General features: G+C 43.3%; 1 protein-coding gene across 2 annotated transcripts in view; it reads right to left on the bottom strand.

Annotated features, from left to right (window-relative positions):
- Positions 1-445: 445 nt before the first annotated feature.
- Positions 446-23,709, bottom strand: part of CDC123 (cell division cycle 123) — a 161,242-nt gene continuing 137,978 nt past the window's right edge. Inside the window, exons 12-13 of one of the 2 annotated variants that reach the window (XM_069228667.1) lie at positions 19,306-19,443; positions 446-1,038 (exon numbers count right to left, since the gene is read on the bottom strand). In XM_069228667.1, coding sequence (XP_069084768.1) covers positions 1,000-1,038; positions 19,306-19,443 — 177 coding nt within the window. In that variant the 3' untranslated portion in view covers positions 446-999. The remainder of the gene's footprint in view (positions 1,039-19,305; positions 19,444-23,709) is intronic. The other variant, XM_069228668.1, reaches the window with a different exon arrangement.

Genomic DNA, 23,709 nt, shown 5'->3' with positions numbered 1-23,709 from the left:
CCTACAACCCCGACCACACACACACAGCTGATTTCATCTTTGAGTACCATTGAGGATAAGCTGAGTTTTTTCATGTGTAGACCAACAGATGGACATGGTAGGCTGTTTTGTTCTGTGGCTTTGGGTTATCTTAGGATCTTCCATGTAGTGTTCCACCTTATCCACAAGTAATAACCTTTGGTTTATTCTTACTGAAAAAAGACCTGACTATGAATAGACAAAAACAGATCCATTTTAACTTGTGAAGCGCATTTGTAAAGAAATGACTGGTACCAGTTTTACTTTGAAAATCTGTGTTTCACTCCATGCCAAACGCGGCCTATAATCGCAGGGTGTCTATCGAGTGTCTAACTTTAGTCTTTCGAAGTGTTCACACAAGCCATATAACTGTTTGTTTCAAAACTACACCACATCTTCACGTCACGTTTTAATAACTACCACACTGTACGCATTAGGCATTTATTTCAATGCACAACATTACAAGTGTAAAGCGATTTTTAGGTCAAGTAAAAAGAAATGCTGTTTTGAGGTTGGAATCAGATGTCACTGTAGCTTAGTTTTCGTAATCAAAAAATTGTCTTTTAGCATCCAAAAGCGCAGGAAAACGTTTCCAGCGACCATCCTTGTATAATGTATGCAGGCGTTTTAAAATCATTGTCCCAAACCATGAAGAATGAGAATCTAATTTATGCTTGCCATTTAATAAAATATGTGACGGGATACACCATCTCTAACAATCTTGAATGAGTTTTAGTCAGATCCCCCAGCCACGTAACCATCCATACCTAGAATGATTCGGCCAATGCAGGATGCCAATTTGCCAGTGCCGCTTTTTAAAACACTTTTCTGAAAATACATGCTTCAGGAGAATCTAGACTTTGGATTTTTTGGTGAACAAATAAGTGATTGTTTTGCTCCACTTCTGCTTCTGGCCAGTAGTTCAGGAAGATCCTACAGAAACCTCTTCTGCAGCAATCCTTTCAATGCAGCATCAGTTACTCATGAATCGTCTGAGTCATCTTCTTGCTGATTTCTTTTCTGACAAAGAAAGATTCACTGTTAAAGGATTTGTTAAACATAATGCCCAGAGACTACATCATCCAGCAAACAAGCATGCATAAACCGGTGAAATTGATTCACAATCTAGTGACATAGTTTATCATTTGTTTAAGATAGTAACCATCATTACTTCAATTAGCCTAGAGTTGGCATTTGAGGTAGCCGAGTAGGATGAGTTCCAGGTCTCACGGGTTCATATTCAGGCGTCTCAGTTACCCTGCTGATGTAAAGAAATAGAATTTGCGAGGGGCCGAAATTTGTTTTGACTGTTCCTTGGTGGCTTGGTCAAGCACTGGTAAAGCCAATGGGCCTGGCTAAAGCATGCAGTGTGGTGCGGTCAAAATATATAATGAATTGATTCAGATAATACCAGACTATTTTTTATGTATTTGCAGCGCAATTGTCCCACTCATTGTGCCTTTTTGAGTACTCCAATCTGGTTAAACGTAACAGACACTTGTAAATTCTAGAAATTATAATCTGCTTTACAACCTTAATCTGCCCCTTATGGTACTGTTCAAAATAAACTGTTTTAACACAATGTTTGATCAGTGGATACGAAATTGGTGACCTCGGATATCTCAATCAGAAATAGCTTTAGAGAGGCGAAATTATTGCAAAAGCTCTCAGGAGTATTGCCATCTAAAGAGAAAGTAAAAAAGAGAGGTGAGTAAAGATGACAAAACTAAAAATCGTACACTATTGTCCACCATATGGGACTTAAAACAGCAGCTTGGAATTCTACACCTGGAGAAGTAAAGTCCTTGGGAAAAACAGTGCTATCTACAGGCTATGGTAGTTCGGAATATCTTGTATGGACCATGCCACAATCAGCGATTATGGCACACTATTATGGAATACACGGATGATTGTAAACGTAAAAGTAGAACTACTCAGAGATCCTATCCACTGAGTTTTTTAGAATTTCTACTTGTTCCTAAAAAGTGTTTAGCCCAACAGGGATCCCAGGCAAAACCTTAAGATGGTGCAATGATATATGTTTGATTACATTTTGGCATCTGTCAAAAGGGGGTAATAGTTGGAAAAAGGTGTGTTAAGATGGGTTCCCACACTTCCAATAGATACAACAAAGCAAAAATAATAAATCAATAATATGGAACCAGGCAACTATGGCCCTCATTCTGACCTTGGCGGGCGGCGGAGGCCGCCCGCCAAAGTCCCGCCGTCAGGTTACCGTTCCGCGGTCGAAAGACCGCGGCGGTAATTCTGACTTTCCCGCTGGGCTGGCGGGCGGTCGCCTTCAGACCGCCAGCCAGCCCAGCGGGAAAGAGGCTTCCACGATGAAGCCGGCTCGGAATCGAGCCGGCGGAGTGGAAGCTGTGCGACGGGTGCAGTTGCACCCGTCGCGTATTTCACTGTCTGCGCAGCAGACAGTGAAATACATGTAGGGGCCCTCTTACGGGGGCCCCTGCAATGCCCATGCCAGTGGCATGGGCACTGCAGGGGCCCCCAGGGGCCCCGCGACCCCCCCTACCGCCATCCGGATCTCGGCGGTCCGACCGCCGGGATCTGGATGGCGGTAGGGGGGGTCGGAATCCCCGCGGCGGTGCAGCAAGCTGCGCCGCCGCGGAGGATTCAATGGGGCCGCGGTACACTGGCGGGACCCCGCCAGTGGTGCCGGTCCGACCGCGGCTTTACCGCCGCGGTCGGAATCCCCATTGGAGCACCGCCGGCCTGTCGGCGGTGCTCCCGCGGTCCTCCGCCCTGGCGGTCAAAGACCGCCAGGGTCAGAATGACCACCTATGTCTTCAATATTCATGATACTAACCCTAGAGGCAATGGGAACAATGGTGGCCTCAGGGTTTCAAGTGGAAAGAGCACTCTGATATTATTAGCAAATCTGCATACATAACATGACAACAATTGTTACTATGAAAGGGAGTCTGTAGGTATTGAGCAATTCGACCACTCAGACAGAGGAAAAATCATTGTGCAATAAAACGAGAAAGGTGATGGAAACATAGGAAAACCTCTATGCATTTCATCAGAGTACTGGGTTTTTGCTCCACATGGCAATTATAATAGAGTACAAGTCTCAGAATCACAGGTCTATCAGCCACTCTTGAAGATGACAAAATAAAAGATTATTTACAAAACTGTCTCACAACATATAAAAATCTTGGTGCACCTGCATGAAGAATGTATTCTGACTGCCATCAGTGAGGAGCAAAGTCCCACAGCAAAGCAGGCACTGCTCTGAATGCACTAAATTACAAACAGGACAGAGACCTATTCAATTAAAGTGCTTCAAGTAAGGAGAGAACTTTTAAAAGGAAAACGTAGATTTTTGTTCACATCTCATTCCAGAACCCAAATGCGGAAAAAAAGTACCTGTAGGGACCCAAAAGCCATGCTAGATATGGATATCCAAATAGAATGGAAAATTTGGAAAGAGAACTTGAACTGGGACTTACGGCGATCGTATTAACAAAATGAAAGTATCAATTAAAGTATTAAGTCACATATAGACTGTGGGTTTGTAACACCATGGACTCCTTTGCCACATGCCTCACAAGAAAGCAAAGTAGCAGGAAGTGATCAATTATATCAGGAGGAAGTCAGAATAAAAAAAGTATTTTGGAGCAAAGGACTGTAACAAGAAACCTTATGAGCAAGTCAAGATGTCTGCAAAACAGGATAGTCTAACAAGTCAAACACTTAAAGCCTGTATGAAAAATTTATATCTGAAATCAATTCAGATTAGTGCAGGGTTTAGTTTCTCTGAAGATGAGAAGCATGTTGATGCCTAAGGCACTTGAGAGGTGGACCTAAAGAACTGTATGGGTGAAATAATCAACAGTCAAGACAATTTTGTAAAAAAAGAGAAATCAAGATTAATTGTGAAGATGAGTAAAGCATTTCCAACAGACTTCGTATCAGGACAATGGCTCTTCAAGAACAACTTGAAGGTGAAAAGGTCTTGAGCATCATGCACAAGCAAAGAAAAAAGAACAATGCACGAATCACAACTGAAGTGAGTTCTAAACACCAAGATATAATCTTAAAATAGATCAGTCAAGTTTCAGAACTAAATGGCACACCATTGACACATCTCACTAGCTATATGCCACCTCCTTCGGAGGCCATTCCTGTCAGCTGTCATACGGTATTTTAGACACAAGCTTCCAGAAAAATATTCAATTTAAGTCATTCTTAAAAAACACGTCTCTCGAACAAGAATCATCACAAAGATTTGATATACAGATTTTAGATTTAGACACACCATAGGTGGATTTAGAGGACTGTGACTTAGGGTTGCATTGGAGAAACAGGTTAAATGGCTCGAGTCCCTCAAGATACAGAAGAGGTTACAAGTTTACAAATTCTGTTACGTGTTCATGAAGTAGGTGATCATCTCATCTGTGAAGGAAGAGTTTAAAAAAAAAAAATTAGCATGCAAAATAGAAAAAATATGTCCCTGCTCTCTGTAGCCTTGAGATATTAGCCTTCAGTAGCTCTCAATGATTTTTACTGATCACAAGCAGCTCTCACTACAGAAAAAGCTGGAGACCCTGGTCTATGCACATTAGGCTTAAAGTCAATGAAGCGAGGTGTGGAAATATCCAGTAACATTGCACAAGTTGTTTAGCTTTCAGTTGCTCACTATGATTTTCACTGATCAGAAGTAGCTCTAACTACAGAAAAGTTTGGAGACTTCTGGACTAGATCTTCGTATTGGCCTTGAAGAACAAGTTACTTACCTTTGTCACTGACTGATCTTTTACTTCTTTAGTTATTATACTGGCCAGCCTTTGTTGTTCCCTTTTGTAATTCTTCCCATAACCAGCTTGTTTGGTTTCCAGTCAAGGTGAGCCATGCTTTAAACAAAAAATAAATAAAATAAAATAAAAAAACACCCTCCACTTCCATTTTTCTTGTATACCCAAGGGCCCCTTTGTACTATGCCTATTTTAATCACTAGTCTTTTTCTTTCTATCTTTTCAATGTGACCAGTGTATGTGCTGCTGTAAGTTAAAGGCTAAACTATTTGATATTGATAATGTATTATGCCTCGTGTTTCAAGTCATTTGTCCCATGGCACTTTTTACTTGTTTATTTTCTTTATTATTTAAATCCCCTCCTGAGCTACCCTATTACTCTGCGTCCTGATGATGATCTCAGTATTCATGCAGATATCAAAACGCTTCGCTCTGTGATACAGACCTTTCACACTTACAGGCTGTGCTGTTCTTGATGTTCTGATGCACATATTGACCATGGTTTATCACTTATGTGTATAATGTATATAAGAGCACCAAGTATGTTTTTGCACAAGTACCCATTGCACCGTCGTTTTTATGAGAAGTTTTCATTATGTTTATTGATTATATTAACATTTAGTTATACAACATTCTAGTATGTTAATAGGACTGGTCTCCTCTACCAATTCTTTTTTTTTTTTTTTTAGACTTGACATCTTATTAAAAGGACTATGTTAGACCATTCCACAGAACAAGGAGGTGGGTGGGTAGGTGAGAAATCTGCAGTTAGACAAAGTCTCTACTAGAAAAAGCATTACCAACAGTAAGTAACTTGATCTTGTGATAGAGACTTCTAACTACATATTCCTCCCCTTGTAAATACATCCCAAAGCAGTACACCTGCGCTGGTGGTGGGTCTGTGGAATGGCTCAAACCAGGAGACCCTACAGGACTGTTCATGTGAAGTCGCCACCCTGCTGGACCTGGATATCCAGGCAGTAATGCTCTGTGAACGTGTGTACAGATGCCCACACCTCAGCCTGGTAAATGTTCAGGACAGGCATACCGTGTGCCAGTGCTATGGTAGCAGCTTTCAGTCTGGTGGAATGAGGGTGCAAGCCTTTTTGACTAGCCCATAGCAGATCTCGATGCATAGAACAATTCTTCTTGAGACAGTCCTCTTCTGAACCACTCTGCCTTTCTTAGATCCAGAGAAACCAATGAAAAGTTTGTCATCCTTTCAGTAGTCTGATTTGCCCACATAGAAGCTAAATGCCTATCTTGGGCAGGAATGCCTCTTTTGCCTAGAGGATTAATTTGTCTACACAGAAAGAAGCATATGAGGGGAACACGGACAATGCCTGGCGTTCACTCAATTGCCTGGCTGATGTTTTAGAGATGAGGAATTTGTCTTGAAAGAAGGTGAAGTGAACAACTGTGCATGGGATACAAACGGTGGCACATCAAACAGGTGAGTACCAAATTAAGGTCCTACTGCTGCATTAGAAATGGAGGTGGCGAGAACATATGAAACAGCCTTTTCAAAAACTTTATCACAACAAGTGACCCAATAAGGATGGCTAATCAGGTAAATGCAAGAAGGTTGAAAAGGGCGAGATATACCCCTAAGGCCTTGCTGGGTTAGTGAAACAGAACAGGAGAATATTTAATAACTGCAGATTCAGCCTTTGTAAGTTGCAGGAAGAACACCAACCAAAAAACTTTTCCCACCATCCAGCACAGATCAATTTGGTAGACGATGCCGGTCTGCCAATAGGACACCAACCACTTCAAGAGAAAGACTGAAAGCAATCAGCTGTCTCCACTCAATCCCCAGGCATGGAGGTGTAGATTGTGCAAGCTCAGATCCAAGCCTCAACCCTGCTGCTGCAAATAGGAGGTCCTCCCGAAGGGGCAGCCAGATCGAAGGACAAATGCTCATGGCCAGAAGCCTGGGCTACCGCACTCTCCTCACCCAGTCCAGAGCCACTATGATGATTGGGCCTCCACCTCTCTTGATCTTTTTTTTAGTACCCTGGCCAGGAGAAAGAAAGACAGAAACACATACAAGTGTCTTGATACCCAGTGCAGACGGCAGACTTCTTCGAGAAAGGACTGCCTTGAAAACTACAAGACAAAATTCTGGGTGCTGCACACTCTCTACTGGCAAACAGATTGAGCCAGGATTCTCCCCGACTGCTGCAAGACAATCCATGCCACTTCAGAGTGCAGCCGCCATTCATGACCAGCTAGAGTACATTGGTGCGTTCATCCATCATGGTGTTTAAATATCCTGTCAAGTTCTGTCTAGTCAGGGAGATGCCCTGAGCATTCAGCCACTTCTAAAGACAGGGGGCCTCCTAGCATAGACCGCACATTCCTACACTGCCCTACTTGTTTCAGTAGTTCACCTGTGATCTGCAAGTGGCCTACAACTGCTTGAGATGAGAATGTCATCAGTAACCAGTCAATGTATAAGACTGGTATTCCCAACCTCTGCAGATAAGCTGCAACCACCACCATCACCTTGGTAAACACCAGAGGTGCACTGGCCAAAAGAGAGCACACAGACCTGCAAGTTCTACTGTCCTACTTAAAACTGCAGGTAAGGCCTGTGTGAATGTGGGATGGGGATGCGTCCTGCAAGTCCAGCGCCACCATCCAGTCTCCTAGGTCCAAAGCAGACAGGACTCGGGCCAGTGTAACCATTTTAAATGTGTCCTTTCAGAGGAAGATGTTCAGAGGGCAAAGAACCAAGATAGGGGGGAGGCTTCCATCTTATTTTTCTTTGCACCTGAAAGTAAATGGAGTAACAAACAGTCACCATTTCTCACACTGGCTACCTCTCTATTGCACCCTTGATCACAAGAGCTTTAATTTTTCCACATTTTATGGACAAACGGTCCCCCAAGAGGTGTTGAGATATGGGTGGCATGTGTTTTTTGGAAGGGTGCGTAGGACAGAAAGAATAAGGAGTATCCTTGTTAAACAATTTTGAGCACCCATTGGTCTGATGTGATGCTCTGCCATCCGGGGAGGCAAAACGTTACCTCTACTTCCCACTGGGTGATCATGCGCCACCAAGGGTTAATGAAAGTGGTTTTACGGTTGCCGCAGGAGGAGTGGGGTTTTGGGTAGTGCATTGCCCCTGGGTTGCTGGATGCTGTTGGTCTGCTGTCTGGCACTGCCTTTGAAAGGACAGAGATCTGATGCTGCTGAGGCATGTATTTCTGTTGCCTCTGCTGGAAGCAGTGGCCTTATGCTCTTTAAACCTCTCCGAGGCAGATTTAGCCTTTGCTCCAAACAGTCTAGCACCATCAACAGGCATGTTCGCTAGGGATTAATGGACGTAAGGGGAAAACCCAGTAGATCGCACCTATGTGTGGCACTGTCACAACACTGGTTCCGACTGCCATACTCATGCAGTCAGTAGTGTCAAGACCTGAATGCACGGTGTACTTTATGGCATATCTTCAGAAATATGACACTCTAAAGTTTCCCACCACCATGTCCATACAAAGTGTGCAATTACCTGCTCCATGGGCATGAGGTGTTGGCAGACAAAGGTAAGACTGGCACTGGAAAACATTTGTTTTGCAAATGTTACCATTCTTTTGGATTCTCCAGGGCTGTAGGGAAGGTATTTGGGTTTCGAGAGCGCACACCACTAAGCTGCTCAGATTGGGGTGCTGAAGAAGGAAATCCCTGTCCCCAGGAGCAGGCCCGTGTTGTTTAGTCACTTACCTATTCAATTGGGGGATTGACAAGACCCAGGTTTTGTCCAGGTGCTCACCAGGACATCAGTAAGGCTCTCAATAAAAATCAATTGAGGTTCTCGATTGGTTGGAGCTGGGTTCACAACCGCAGTAAGGACAACTGTTTTGGCCTCTTCCATGGTTAGGTTGAGATCTAGGATCACTGCCACCATCCTGATCACCATGGCTGTGTATGTGAAGGATAACAATATCTGGTGAGGGATCCAGGCCACTAGGACCCTGAAGGTCTTCAATTAGGTTTCCATCCTTACATAAGTCCTCCTGGCATTCACTATCATCGTCATCATACTGTTAAGATATGTCTTGGTTGGACTGTGCACACTGCTGTGGTCTGAAAGTAGGGGCAGCATAAAACAGAACTACTGGATGCATGTATTTCATCTGTGACTTCGGCACAGGCGTTGAGGCTAGAGCCAGTGGTGTTACCCAGAACCCTTTGCAAACCTCAAACTTTTGCCAAAAAAACACTTTCCTCACATTTCGGTGACAGAAAGTTCTGCAATCTCAGAGAAGCCACAAATTTCCTTCCACCCAGCGTTCCCCCAAGTCTCCCGATAAAAAATGTACCTCACTTGGGTGGGTAGGCCTAGCGCCCGTGACAGGAAATGCCCCAAAACACAACGTGGACACATCACATTTTCCCAAAGAAAACAGAGCTGTTTTTTGCAAAGTGCCTAGCTATGGATTTTAGCCTCTAGCTCAGCCGGCACTTAGGAAACCTACCAAACCCACGCATTTTTTTTAAACTAGACACCTAGGGGAATCCAAGATGGGGTGACTTGTGGGGCTTACACCAGGTTCTGTCACCCAGAATCCTTTGCAAACCTCAAACTTTGGCCAAAAAAAACACTTTTTCCTCACATTTCGGTGACAGAAAGTTCTGGAATCTCAGAGGAGCCACAAATGTCCTTCCACCCACTTCACTTGTGTGGGTAGGCCTAGTGCCAGCGAAATGAAATGCCTCAAAACACTATCTGGACAAATCAAAATTATCAAATACAAAACTACCCATTTTTGCGAAGGGGGGCGCGTTGATGGTCCTGGGCTCAGCAGCCATCTACGGAAACCTACCAAACCCAGACATTTCTGAAAACTAGACACTCGAGGGAATCCAGGGAGGTGTGATTTGCGTGGATCCACCAGTGTTTTCTTATCCAGAATCTTCAGCGAACCTCAAATTTAGCTAAAAAAAAAAAAAAACATTTTTCCCACATTTCTGTGAGTCAGTCTCCCAGTAAAAATGATACCTCACTTGTGTAGGTGGGCCAAGTGCCTGTGACAGGGAAGAGCCAAAAACATGGAGAAAGTGAGGGGGAACCAAAATGGGTCCAAAAGGGCAGTTTGAAAAAGAAAAAAGAAAAAAAAAAAAAACATTTTTAGGCTGACAAGTGCAACAGAATTTTTATCGGTATAGATGAGGCAATGCTGGGTGGTAGGAATTTTGTGGATTCCTGCAGATTTCGGAAGGTTCCATCACAAAAATGTGGAAAAAATGTGTCATTTCCAGCTAAGTTGGAGGTTTGCAGGGCATTGTGGGTAAGAAAATGATGCAGGATGCATGTGAAGCACACCACCCTGGAATCAACCAGATGTTTAGTTTTCACATGTATCTAGGTCTTGTGGATTTTTCTACATGGCACTGTCCCAAAGTCCAAAAAGTGCAGCTCTCACCATTCCAAGAGGGACGATTTTGAGACTTAGCCAAGGTCTCATGGCCCAAATGTCAAACCAAAACCCCCAAAAATCAAATGTCCTCTAGCTTGCCGTGGGATAAGATGTTTTAGTGTGCGGGGGAGAGCTGAAAGACTGTTACCCCCCTCAGTTGGGGTGGGAGCATAACCAGGCCCATACTGGTTGGTAGCCACTACCCCACTATTTTTATTTTTTTATTTATTTCCTGGCATCTAGTAGACTTTCTGCCCCCCAGGGATGTGGACCGGAGGTAACTGCCCCATCTGCCCACTGGTGTTGAACAATTTTGGCCCCATTTATTTGGGGTGGGAGTATGGCTAAACCCCCACCCTCTTATTTTGAAAAAAATAAATCTTCCCTGGTCTCTGCTGGGCTTTCTGCCCCCCTTGGGAGCAAATGGGCCTTCCAAAAATAGGCCGATCTGCCTATGGCCAACAGTAATGTGCCCCCCATGGGCTTCTGTTGCATGAAATTGGCGCAAAAACCCCCAAAAAATCCCGGGTGCTTAGTGGTTTCTGCCCTCCTTGGTGGTAGATCGGCCTCATAAAAATAGGCGGGCCTAAATATCGAGATCGAGGGACTCCTCCCTTTTTCGGCTCCATTGCGCATGGGCGTCAACTCCATCTTAGATTGTTTTCCCCGCAGAGGGTGAGGTAGGAGTTGTGTATATAGTAATAGTGCCCATGCAATGGAGTAAATATGTATGTACATAATGTGGTAAAAAAAGTGATATATTTACAAATTTACAAATGTACAAGTTTAATTTTTTCTCAACTTAAAACGGCTACATGCTCCCGGGGAGGTGGGAGGGCGCATGTGAATCTGCAGCGTCTCATGCCACGAACAGATGTACACTGGGTAAGTGACATTTTCCGTTTGATGGCATGTGTAGCTGCAGATACACATGCTGTGCATAGACTGTAAGCAGTTATCTCCCCAAAAGCGATGGTTCAGCCTGTAGGAGTTGAAGTTGTTTGAAATAATGTTCTTAATACTGCTTGTCCTACTGTGGCTTGTTGTGTTGTTAACACATCCACGCAGTAATGCTTGGTAAATGTATGAGGCGTCGACCATGTGGCTGCCTTACAGATTTCAGTCATTGGTATGTTCTCTAGAAAGGCCATGGTAGCCCCTTTCTTTCTAGTTGAGTGTGCCTTTGGTGTAATAGGCAGTTGTCTTTTTGCCTTTATATAACAGGTTTGAATACATTTAACTATCCATCTGGCAATGCCTTGTTTGGATATTGGATTCCCTGTATGAGGTTTTTGGAAAGCAACAAACAATTGTTTTGTTTTGCGAATTTGTTTTGTTCTATCTATGTAGTACTTTAGTGCCCTTTTGATGTCTAATGTATGTAATGCTCTTTCAGCTACAGAATCTGGTTCTGGAAAGAATACTGGGAGTTCCACAGTTTGATTTAAGTGGAACGGTGATATGACCTAAGGTAAGAATTGAGGATTTGTTCGCAGAACAACTTTATGTTTGTGTATCTGAATAAAGGGTTCTTGTATAGTAAAGGCTTGTATTTCACTTACTCTTCTGAGAGATGTGATAGCTATTAGAAATGCTACTTTCCATGTTAAGTACTGTATCTCACATGAATGCATGGGTTCAAAAGGTGGACCCATGAGTCGTGTTAATACGATGTTGAGGTTCCACGAAGGAACTGGTGGTGTTCCTGGTGGGATAATCCTTTTCAGACCATCCATAAATGCTTTTATGACTGGGATTCTGAATAATGAAGTTGAGTGCGTAATTTGCAGATAAGCTGAAATTGCGGTGAGATGCATTTTAATGGATGAAAAAGCTAACTTGGACCTTTGTAAGTGTAGAAGGTAGCTTACGATGTTTTTAGCAGATGCGTGTAATGGTTGAATTTGATTATTATGGCAGTAATAAACAAATCTTTTCCACTTATTTGAGTAGCAATGTCTTGTGGTTGGTTTCCTAGCTTGTTTTATGACCTCCATACATTGTTGTGTAAGGTCTAGGTGTCCGAATTCTAAGATTTCAGGAGCCAAATTGCTAGATTCAGCGATGCTGGATTTGGGTGTCTGATCTGTGTTTGTGTTGAGTTAACAGATCTGGTCTGTTTGGCAGTTTGATATGAGGCACTACCGAGAGGTCTAGGAGTGTTGTGTACCAAGGTTGTCGTGCCCAAGTTGGTGCTATTAGTATGAGTTTGAGTTTGTTTTGACTCAATTTGTTTACTAGATACGGAAGGAGTGGGAGAGGGGGAAAAGCGTATGCAAATATCCCTGACCAACTCATCCATAACGCATTGCCTTGAGAGTGAGCCTGTGGGTACCTGGATGCAAAGTTTTGGCATTTTGCGTTTTGTTTTGTTGCAAATAGGCCTATTTGCGGTGTTCCCCATCTTTGGAAGTAAGTCTTTAGTATTTGGGGGTGAATTTCCCATTCGTGGATCTGTTGGTGATCCCGAGAGAGATCGTCGGCTAACTGGTTTTGAATTCCTGGTATGAACTGCACTATTAGGCGAATGTTGTTGTGAATCGCCCAATGCCATATCTTTTGTGCTAAGAGACACAACTGTGTTGAGTGTGTCCCTCCCTGTTTGTTCAGATAATACATCGTTGTCATGTTGTCTGTTTTGACAAGAATGTGTTTGTGGGTTATTATAGGTTGAAATGCTTTCAACGCTAGAAATACTGCTAGTAGTTCTAAGTGATTTATATGAAGCTGTCTCTGCTGAGTGTCCCATTGTCCCTGGATGCTGTGTTGGTTGAGGTGTGCTCCCCACCCTATCATAGAAGCATCCGTTGTGATCACGTATTGAGGCACTGGGTCCCGAAAAGGCCGCCCTTTGTTTAAGTTTATAGTGTTCCACCATTGTAGCGAGGAGTATGTTTGGCGGTCTATCAACACTAGATCTTGAAGTTGACCCTGTGGTTGTGACCATTGTGATGCTAAGCACTGTTGTAAGGGCTGCATGTGTAATCTTGCGTTTGGGACAATGGCTATGCATGAGGACATCATGCCTAGTAGTTTCATCACTAATTTTACCTGGTACTTTTGTTTTGGGTGCATGGCCTGTATTACGTTTTGGAATGCCTGTACCCTTTGTGGACTTGGAGTGGCAATCCCTTTTGTTGTGTTGATTGTTGCTCCTAAGTACTGTTGTATTTGACACGGCTGTAGGTGTGATTTGTTGTAGTTGAGTGAGAAACCTAGCTTGTGAAGGGTTTCTATGACATACTTTGTGTGTTGTGAACACCGTTCTTGCGTATTGGTTTTGATTAACCAATCGTCTAGGTACGGGAACACATGTATTTGCTGCCATCTGATATGGGCTGCCACTACGGCCAGGCATTTTGTAAAAACTCTTGGCGCTGTTGTTATTCCGAATGGCAACACTTTGAACTGGTAATGTAGCCCTTGGATTACAAACCTTAGGTACTTTCTGTGGGAAGGATGTATAGGTATATGGAAATACGCATCCTTTAGGTCTAATGTTGTCATGTAGTCTTGTTGTTTGAGCAATGGGATCACGTCTTGTAGTGTCACCATGTGAAAGTGATCTGATTTGATGTAAATATTTAATGTTCTGAGATCTAGGATAGGTCTTAGAGTTTTGTCTTTTTTGGGTATGAGAAAGTACAGGGAGTATACTCCTGTTCCTTTCTGATGAATTGGTACCAATTCTATTGCATCTTTCTGTAACAACGCTTGGACTTCCAGTTGTAATAGATCCATGTGTTGTTTGGACATGTTGTGTGTTCTTGGAGGGACATTTGGAGGGAATTGTAGAAATTCTATGCAATAACCATGTTGGATAATGGCTAGGACCCACGTGTCTGTTGTTATGTCCTTCCAGTTTTTGTAAAAATTTATTAGTCTCCCCCCCACTGGTGTTATGTGTTGGGGATTTGTGACGCTGAAGTCACTGTTTATTTTGCGGTGTCTTGGGACTTTGGAACTTCCCTCTAGTTTTAGTGCATTGTCCCCCTCTGTACTGTCCCCGAAAACTTCCCCTCTGATATTGACTCTGGTAAGTGGGTCTTGTTTGTGAGGTTGAGGGTTCTGTGCTCTGTCCTCAAAACCCCCCTCTAAACTGTGACTTACGAAATGTGCCTCTGCTCTGTGGGGAGTAGAGTGTGCCCATGGCTTTGGCCGTATCTGTGTCCTTTTTAAGTTTTTCGATTGCAGTGTCCACCTCCGGCCCAAACAACTGCTGTCCGTTAAATGGCATATTCAGCACAGCTTGTTGAATTTCCGGCTTGAATCCTGAGGTGCGTAGCCATGCGTGTCTCCATATGGTGACCGCTGTATTTACCGTCCTAGCAGCTGTGTCAGCTGCATCCATTGCTGACCGTATCTGATTGTTAGAGATACTCTGGCCTTCTTCCACCACTTGTTGGGCCCTCTTTTGGAACTCTTTGGGTAGGTGTTCTATGAAATGTTGCATTTCGTCCCAATGAGCCCTATCATATCTAGCCAGCAAGGCCTGTGAATTGGAGATGCACCATTGGTTGGCTGCTTGTGCTGCGACCCTTTTCCCCGCTGCGTCAAACTTGCGACTTTCCTTGTCGGGCGGTGGTGCATCACCCGAGGTGTGTGAGTTCGCACTTTTGCGAGCTGCCCCTACTACCACTGAGTCCGGTGTTAATTGCTGCGTGATGTACACGGGGTCTGTTGGTGGAGGTTTGTACTTCTTCTCCACCCTTGGAGTAATGGCCCTGCCTTTTACAGGCTCTTGAAACACTTGCTTTGAATGTTTCAGCATTCCCGGCAACATAGGGAGACTCTGGTACTGGCTATGTGTGGACGACAGTGTATTAAATAAAAAGTCATCTTCTATTGGTTCTGCGTGCAGGGTGACATTGTGAAACACAGCTGCTCTTGACACCACCTGTGTGTAGGCAGTACTGTCCTCAGGTGGTGACAGTCTCGCTGGATAACAGTCGGACTGTTATCTGACACTGGTGCATCATAAAAATCCCATGCGTCAGGATCATCTTGACTCATTCCTGTATGAGTTGGAGACTGGATCATTGGTGGAGTGGCTACCGGTGATGGTTGTGGTGAGCGTTGTGGTGATGGTGGCGGAGTTATTTGTCTTGCCACCTTTGCTTGTGGTTGCTTGTCTTCCTCTTGGAAGGCAAGTTTCCTTTTAATTCGGATTGGAGGGAGAGTACTGATTTTCCCTGTGTCCTTTTGAATGTGGAGCCTCCTTTGAGTGTAATCTGGCTCCCCTGCCTCTAGCTCCTGTCCGAATCTGTCCTTGCATCTGTGAGGACAGGCCCTGTTCCTCGGTATAGGAGCTTGGTTTCGGCTCCGAGGCCGGATGTTTCGGTATCGAAACCTTTCCGACCGTCTTTTTCTGCTCCGAAGACACTCTCTTGCCTTTCGGTGTTCCGATCTCTCGGTGCTGACTCATTTCGGTGCCGCTCTCTCGTCGAGAGTGCTCTGACCCGGTGTCTCGGGGTAGAGTCTGTTCTGTGCCGGTATCTCGACCGGAGTCAGATGACTTCGACACATGCGTGCCCTTTTTCGGGTTAAGCCATGGCCTGTTGGCGGTGGCGTCCCCTGGGCTTTAGTGATTTTTACGTGAGTTTTGCTCATCGACGTCTTACTCACGGTTCTTGGCGTCTGTTCGGGATTGACCTCGTCTGAGTCCGAATCCGCAATGGAGAAGGTTTCCTCTTCTTCCACGTGCTGTTGTCCTGCCGGCGCAGACGCCATTTGTAATCTTCTTGCTCTTCGGTCTCTTAGCGTTTTCCTCAACCGAAATGCTCGACAGGCCTTGCAGGTATCCTCTTTGTCTTCGGGAGACAAACACAAATTACAGACCAGATGCTGATCTGTGTAAGGATACTTGTTGTGGCATTCGGGGCAGAAGCGGAATGGGGTCCGTTCCATTAGCCTTGAAGACGCACGAGGTCGGGCCGACCAGGCCCCTTCGGGGAATCGAAAACCCCGAAGGGCCACCAGAGCTCTTCCGAAATCGGTGTCGATCTGTTGTAACTAACCCGATACCGAACGCAAACAATACTGTCGAATTTTCCGAGATTTAACTAACTTTCCGAACCGAAACACGGAGCGAAGAGGAACACGTCCGAACCCGATGGCGGAAGGAAAACAATCTAAGATGGAGTTGACGCCCATGCGCAATGGAGCCGAAAAAGGGAGGAGTCCCTCGATCTCGTGACTCGAAAAGACTTCTTAGAAGAAAAACAACTTGTAACACTCCGAGCCCAACACTAGATGGCGGGATGTGCACAGCATGTGTATCTGCAGCTACACATGCCATCGAACATATATATACACAATAAAACTATGAAAGTAAAAAAACATGAAAATATTACTTCAAATAAAATACATAAAACAATTAAAATAAACATAATAAAAAAATACATCTTTAAAAACGTAAACTTTACATAAAATATCACCTTTGTAGGGGTAACATTTACTATTCCCATTCCAAAGAAAGCAAGTGTATGAAAAGTGTTGAACTTTGAAGAGGTCATGTTTACTATTACCACTCCAACCTAAGCAACAACTGTTTGAATGTGGAGGGGTCAGATTACTATTCCTACTCTACCTGAGCAACAGTAGGGAAAGCGCTGGAGACTGGTAAAATGGAGGTCCTCAATGGGTGGTTTTAGTGAGGACAATGTTTCCACATGAAATAGATTTTTGGTTTGCTAATAATTTTGGCGCTGTTTGACAAATCTTCACATCAGCTGTAAAGTTTTGAGGTGTTTCATCAAGCAGGGGATGAGAAAAAAGGCTTGGGGGCCAAAACACATTTTTCCCATGACATTTTCCATTGGTAAATTAATCAGCGATATCTCAAAAATGGCTGAACGGAATTACACCAAATTTGGTAGAAAGCTTGATCTTCACCCACAAGAGTGCTTTTTGTGATTTAGTCAAAATTTATTTGTATTTTACTTGGCGGTGAATCCGCAAGCTCAAGAGCGTGTTGTGACTGGCTGGCACCAACCGGAAGGAGAAGTTGCACCCACCATCTTAGAAGTCAGGGGCTTAGTTACCAAGCCCTTCAAGATAAAATAAGATACAAGAGACAAGGTAGCGGTACCTTGAGCCCATGGGCCATGAAACCAGCATGCATCAGAACTCTCTAACTAGATTAAGCATACAGCTGCTTCTGAAGGCTAAGATCTACATGCCTAAAAGTTAAATAACACAAATAAATAATGAAGGAGATATATTGTTTAAAACATGTTTTTTAAAGTTTAGTCTCACATTAAGGTCTTTTGACAGTGAGAAGCAGAATGCATACCCTGGGCCTTTATGCCAAAGGATCCTTTGTGACTCCTAAATAATTAAAGCCTAATTTCACAAGGAGACATTTACTTTCTGATATGGGCACTGTCCTTTAATCAGGGGTCAGCACACTTGAGAGAAGGAGAATAGTATTGTGATAGGCCTACACCAAACAGAGGTCTTTAAGTCATACCTACAGCTTTGCTGGCAGACAGTGCAAACATCGTCCGGCTACCAAAACACTGTCCAAGTGCTTAAGTCCATAGACCACACTGACAGCAATATTTGTTACCCGCCATGACTGAGAAAGCCAAATAGACTGAGTAGCATTTATCAATATGTCAGAGTAAGCAGGCTCTAACCGCAGCGGCATGTAGAGAGATGGTCTCTACATGCCATTGTGTGGGGAACAAATGGAGACTCGTACAGCGCAGCTTAACTTGAAGGATGCCTGTATACCAAAACTGCCAGCCTGGAGGTGGGTAGGTCATGGGTAATCCATGAGACGGACCTTATTCTCCTGCAGCATAGTGTGGTCCTCTGCCCAACCCTAAGGGGCTCCAACCTGACTCTAGTAGAGTCAGATTTCCCTGGCATTCTGTACCACAACAGTTATAGTTAACATAACACTATTAGATTGTGTATTTACAGTCACACAGCTTGCTTCCCAATCAGGTGTAGGTCAGGTGTGATTCTTGGTCCTGACAAACTGTCTAAGATCCGACTGGACCACCCAACGCAAGAAACATGTTGACCCTGATCCACATTTTGTGAGGTTCACTGTCTCCTAGCATGGCCACTACTTGTTTTTAACCATGTCAAGGAGATCATCATATTAAATCGCACAGTGCTACCCATTTTTAACACACAAACTTCACCACCATACTCATTTTATCCCCTCATCTGCATTCATCACCACAGCATTTTCTCACTGAATATCTCTGGCAAAGATTCCCCTCCCAACCCCCATCCCCCCAGGAGCCAGTCAGGCATTACAGCCCCGGCCTGACGAGGAGGAGCCAGATGACGAAGCATGATATCCAGCTGGGTGTGTGAAGGTCGTTGCTTCTGATCTATCTGATCCTCTGATCCGGTTGATCAGCCTCCCTTTCGACTGACAGTCTCTTCCAATTCCCTCCCACTCCCTGTTTTTTTAGGAACAGAATACTCTTTTGTTAATCTGTTATGTTTCCATCACGTGCTCTAGGAGTGCAAAATTGATGACAATGACTGGGCTCTGTAACGAGGCAGGCCTCATTTCTCGTCACAAGCCCACACCCTAAAATGTTCTGCTTCCCTCTCCTTAACAGCACAGGAATACATACAAAGGCAGAACTCACAAGTAATGATCTGATCCCATGCAACATAGGCAAACAGATTGACGTTGGGTAATGGACATAAGTCCCAAGCAATCCCTTCAGAGTTTAAAGCCCTAATGCTTTGTAGAAGGAATCTAGTACTATACTTTGTTTTGTATTTCTGTGTGTAAGTTAGAGCGATGAAGCACAAACATTCTTGGACAGCGAGCTCTGCATCTGCGTCAAAGGCATGAAAAAAGGGAACTGACAGAATTGCATCAGACTTGGCGCAATATGGCTTCAGTGACTTTCTCAGGCGTCATTTCCAGCATGGACAGAGTCAGCATCCCCTACCGGATTCAAAGAGTTTTGAAGCTTCTGCTTCCTATCAGACACTTGGCATAATTCAACAAGTGAGGAATCTGCAAGTAGAAGTATTCATCAGAACATTTCAATAAAACAGGAATGAAGAGTGATGAATGCAACTTTGTGAAGAGGCTTTCTTACCAGTTTCAGGAAGTCAAGGAGTTTGTGAGCATCCTCTCCAGTGGAAAGGTCAACGAAGTCCTTGGGTAGTCGGTAACTCAGGTATGGACTTGGCTGTACTGTGACTTCACTGGTTGTGCAACGGAATGCAGGACAATCCTTTAGTGAAACAAATATATTTCCATTGCAAAAACAATTCTATGCTCACCTTTTGCAGAATGCTTAACAATCAGATCATTTAACACAAACTCAAATTCAGAACATGCATTTGCCTTTACTAGTTGAAAACAAAAATGTGAGAAAACTATTAAAAAGGATGGCTACTTAAAGCTCTGAGACAGTCATACTTAGATTTGTTTATTTGGTCAACTACGGAAGTAGGAATATAGCTACACCTCATAATTCTCTGTGGGTCCTAATGTCTAAATCTATTGTCATTCAGTGGCAGCACTGAGAAGTACTAAAACGATTAACTTAAATTAACAGGTATGACAGCTCATTAAAGCAAGCGTGGTGTCATTACAAAAGGCACTTCCCAATTAACGTTTCCTACTTAGAAAAACAAATAAGATTCAATCCCGTTTAAGTTCTGGGACATACAGGTTAGAAAGAACCATAGAAAATATACATGTAACTGGAAGGTATCTACCATGGGAGAACTGATGTTTTTGAAAAGGTAAATCATCAGCAAAAAAAAAAAAAAAAAACTTTTGAAACTAAATGTCAAGCAAGAAAGAGGGACGATATGTTATTTCTGTGTGGAATAATTCAAACATTAAGCTTTGAATATGTACCCACTGACTTTTGAGTCAATGAGAAGAGCTGCAATCAGTGTTCAGTTGCTAAACAATCACCATTGAGTGTAAAATTTGTATATGTGGAATAAAAAATCACTGGGAAAAATATTAATAATGTCAGAGGCAGCAATATAGCCCTGGAGAACAAAAAATTCAGTACTATTGCAAGAGTGGTTAGTGACAATACGTAACTTAAGGCATTAATAACACCCATCTCTAAAACCAGTTCAGAACTAAACCTATTTTAGAAAATACAAGGGACACATTGATGACTCTTGGGCGTAATTCAAACCAAAGCGGATTTCAAAGGAGAATTCATCTAGAAATCAATTATTTTCATAATTCCAGGGTAATTAAAGTCCAGAAACTAAAGGAAAGAGCAGGATATCCAGACAATGCAACACTGATCAAGAAATATAGATGCTTAAAAAGCCATTTTCAGGTGTGATAAAAAGTAAACTCAGGGCTATGAAATCTGCAATAAACTGAAGTCAGAAGGAAAATATTACTTATCAATAGAAATCTGTTCATGGTATGTAGTGCTGTAGATTCACATGTTATGCATAAGCTGGCCATCTAGTGTTGGGTTCGGAGTGGTACAACTTGTTTTTCTTCAAAGAAGCTTTCGGAGTCAGGGGATTGAGTGACTCCTCCTCTCAGTAATACTGCGTATGGGCCTAAAGTCCTTTGTTAGATTGTTTCTTTGCAGGCGGGAGAGTAAAGTGGTAAAAAGAGGGTCGGATAGAAAAGATGTCCATGCAATGTATCTACAAATGTACAGTATTTACATGTTAATAAATTGCAATGGCCACACGTGTCCAGGGAGGAGGGGGGGGCGCATGTGAATCTACAGCACTACATGCCACGAACAGATGTCTACTGGTAACAATTCCTTTTCAATGGCACGTTTGGCTGCAGATACACATGGTAAGAATAGGCTGTAAAGCAGTCCCACCATGAAGCAGTGGCTAGGGTGCAGGAGTTGCAACTGTTTTGAAGTGTTTTAAGTACTGCTTGCCCAACATTTGCCTGTTCACAAGCAAATACATCTACACAATAATGTTTTGCAAAAGTATGTGGTGGAGACCATGTAGCTGCTTTAGAAATATCTGCTATAGGAGATGCACCTTTCTTCCTAGTGGAGTGCGCTCTAGGTTTTGTGGGTAAATGTTATTTGGCTTTATCAGAGCAACTAGGAATATACTTGACTAGCCATCAAGCTATACTTGCTTTAGATACAGGCTCTCCTTTATGGGGCATTGAAAAAGCAATAAAAGGTTGTTTTGTTCTTCTAAAGTCTTTGGTTCTGTCTATGTAATACAGAAGAGCCCTTCTATCATCATCAAGCGTGTGTAAAGCTCTTCTGGCTACAGAATCTGGTTGGGGAAAGAAAACTGGTAATTCTATTGACTGATTGGTATGAAATTGTGAAACTATTTTTGGAAGGAATTTTGGATTAGTTCTTAATACACGTTTTTCCTTGTGAATTTGATAGAAAGGTTCTTCCAAGGTTAAAGCCTGGAGCTCACTCACACATCTAAGGGAAGTGATAGTCAGGAAAAAGTCCACTTTCCATGACAGGAATTGTAAAGAACAGGAGTGTAGTGGCTCAAAAGGGGGACACATAAGCCTTGTGAGAACAATGTTAAGATCCCAGAAAGGGGCTGGAGAAACCCTTGGTGGAATGATTCATTTAAGTCCTTCCATAAATGACTTAATAACGGGAACTTTAAACAAAGAAGTATGCTGTCTGTTTTGAAGACATGCAGCTATAGCTGCTAAATGAAGACGAAGGGATGTTGTAAGCAAGATTAGCTTTTTGTAAACACATGAAGTAACAGACAATCTCTTGAACCTGTGGTTTAAGTGGGTCAATAATTTTTGATTGGCATTAGCAAAGAAAACGTTCCAATTTTGCCGCGTAACATTGTCTAGTTGGGGTTTACGTGCTTCTGTAAGAATATCCATACATTCATGTGGTAGATGTAAATACCCAAATTCTGTGACTTCAGGAACCATATCACTAAGTTGAGCGATTTGGGGTCTGAAGTCGTGTTTGTCCTCGATTTTGTGTTAGGTCTGGTCTGTTGGGGAGCTTCTGATGTCGAACTACTGAGTGATCCAGAAGTGTTGCAAACCACGGTTGATGTGCCCATGTAGGAGCTACGAGGATCTTGGTGAGGAAGGATTGTGTGAGCTTCAGAACTGGAAAAGGAACGAGTGGGAGAGGGGGGAATATTCCTAAGCAACTCATCCATACAGCATTGCCTTCGGACTGAGGGCGAGGATACTTGGAGGCAGAAGTAGTTGGAGGCAGAAGTTTGGGCATTTTGAGGTGTGGCAAATAGGCTAATTTGAGGAGTTCCCCACTTTAGAAAGTACTGGTGAAGGACTTGTGGGTGGAGTTCCCATTCATGGACTGCTGAGCAGATCTGCAAATTGATTATCTGTCCCTGGAAGATAGTGTGCCACTATGTGAATGTGGTGATGAATTGCCTGTTTCCATATTGTTTCTGCAAGATAGGATAGTTGAGGTGATTGGGTCTCCCCAGTTTTTGAAGATTGTACATGGCAATCGCTGTCTGTACGTACCAGCACCACCTTGTGTTGCAAGTGTGGAAGGAACTTTTTCATTACTAGGAAGACTGCTTGAAGTTCCAGGTGATTGATGTGTAAGGACTGTGGAGTGGTGATCCTCAGGGCCTGGACTGTGAGGCTGTGGAGATGAGCTCCCCAACCAGTATGTGAGGTGTCTGTAGTGAGAGTGATCTGAGGCACATGTTCTAAAAAGGGCTGTCCTTTCATAAGGTTTGGGGTGTTCCACCAATGCAGAAGAGCAATGAGTCTGGCAGTCCAACAGCACTAGATCTTCCAGATTATCCTGTGCTTGAAACCACTGACGAGAGAAGCACTGTTGAAGGGGACATATATAAAGTCTGGCATGAAGTATGATGGCAATGCACAATGCCTTCCTCCCTAGTAGGTGCATAACAGTCCTTATTGTGTATAAATGGTTCTCTGTTAATAAAGCAATCATTGTTTGAAAGGCTTGAACACAGGCTGAGCTGGGAAATGCAAGCTCTAATTGTACATTGAGAATGCTCCTAGATAGGGCTGTATCTGGAGAGGTTGAAGATGTGATTTGAGGTAACTGATGGTGAATCCTAAAGTGTGTAGGAGATGTACTGTGAGTTGAGTGTGATGTTGACATTGTTAGAAAGTGCTGGCTTTGATAAGCCAATCATCTTAGTAAGGAAAGACATGAATGTGTTGTCTTCTGAGGAGTGCGTCCACTACCGCAAGACATTTTGGGAATACTCTGGCAGTATTGAATTGGTAATGACCTTGAATTGGTAATGTTTTCCTGCAACCACTATTCTGAGGTATCTGCAGTGTGCCCAATGAATGGGAATGGGAAAATAAGCATCATTTAGGTCTAACTGTCATAAACTTGCGCTGTTGGAGAAGGGGAATGACCATAGAGTGACCATATTGAAGTGTTCTTACAGGATGTAATGGTTTAAGGGTCTGAGGTCTAAGATTGGTCAGAGAGACCCGTCTTTTTTAGGCATTAGGAAATTCAGGAAGTAAACTCCTGTACCTGGATGTTTTAATGGAACAGGTTCTA

Source organism: Pleurodeles waltl, chromosome 4_1, assembly GCF_031143425.1.
Source record: "Pleurodeles waltl isolate 20211129_DDA chromosome 4_1, aPleWal1.hap1.20221129, whole genome shotgun sequence".
In the NCBI taxonomy this organism is placed as follows: Eukaryota; Metazoa; Chordata; class Amphibia; order Caudata; family Salamandridae; genus Pleurodeles; species Pleurodeles waltl.
Note: the sequence above shows the minus strand (reverse complement) of the source record. Positions and strands in the feature narration are given on the sequence as shown.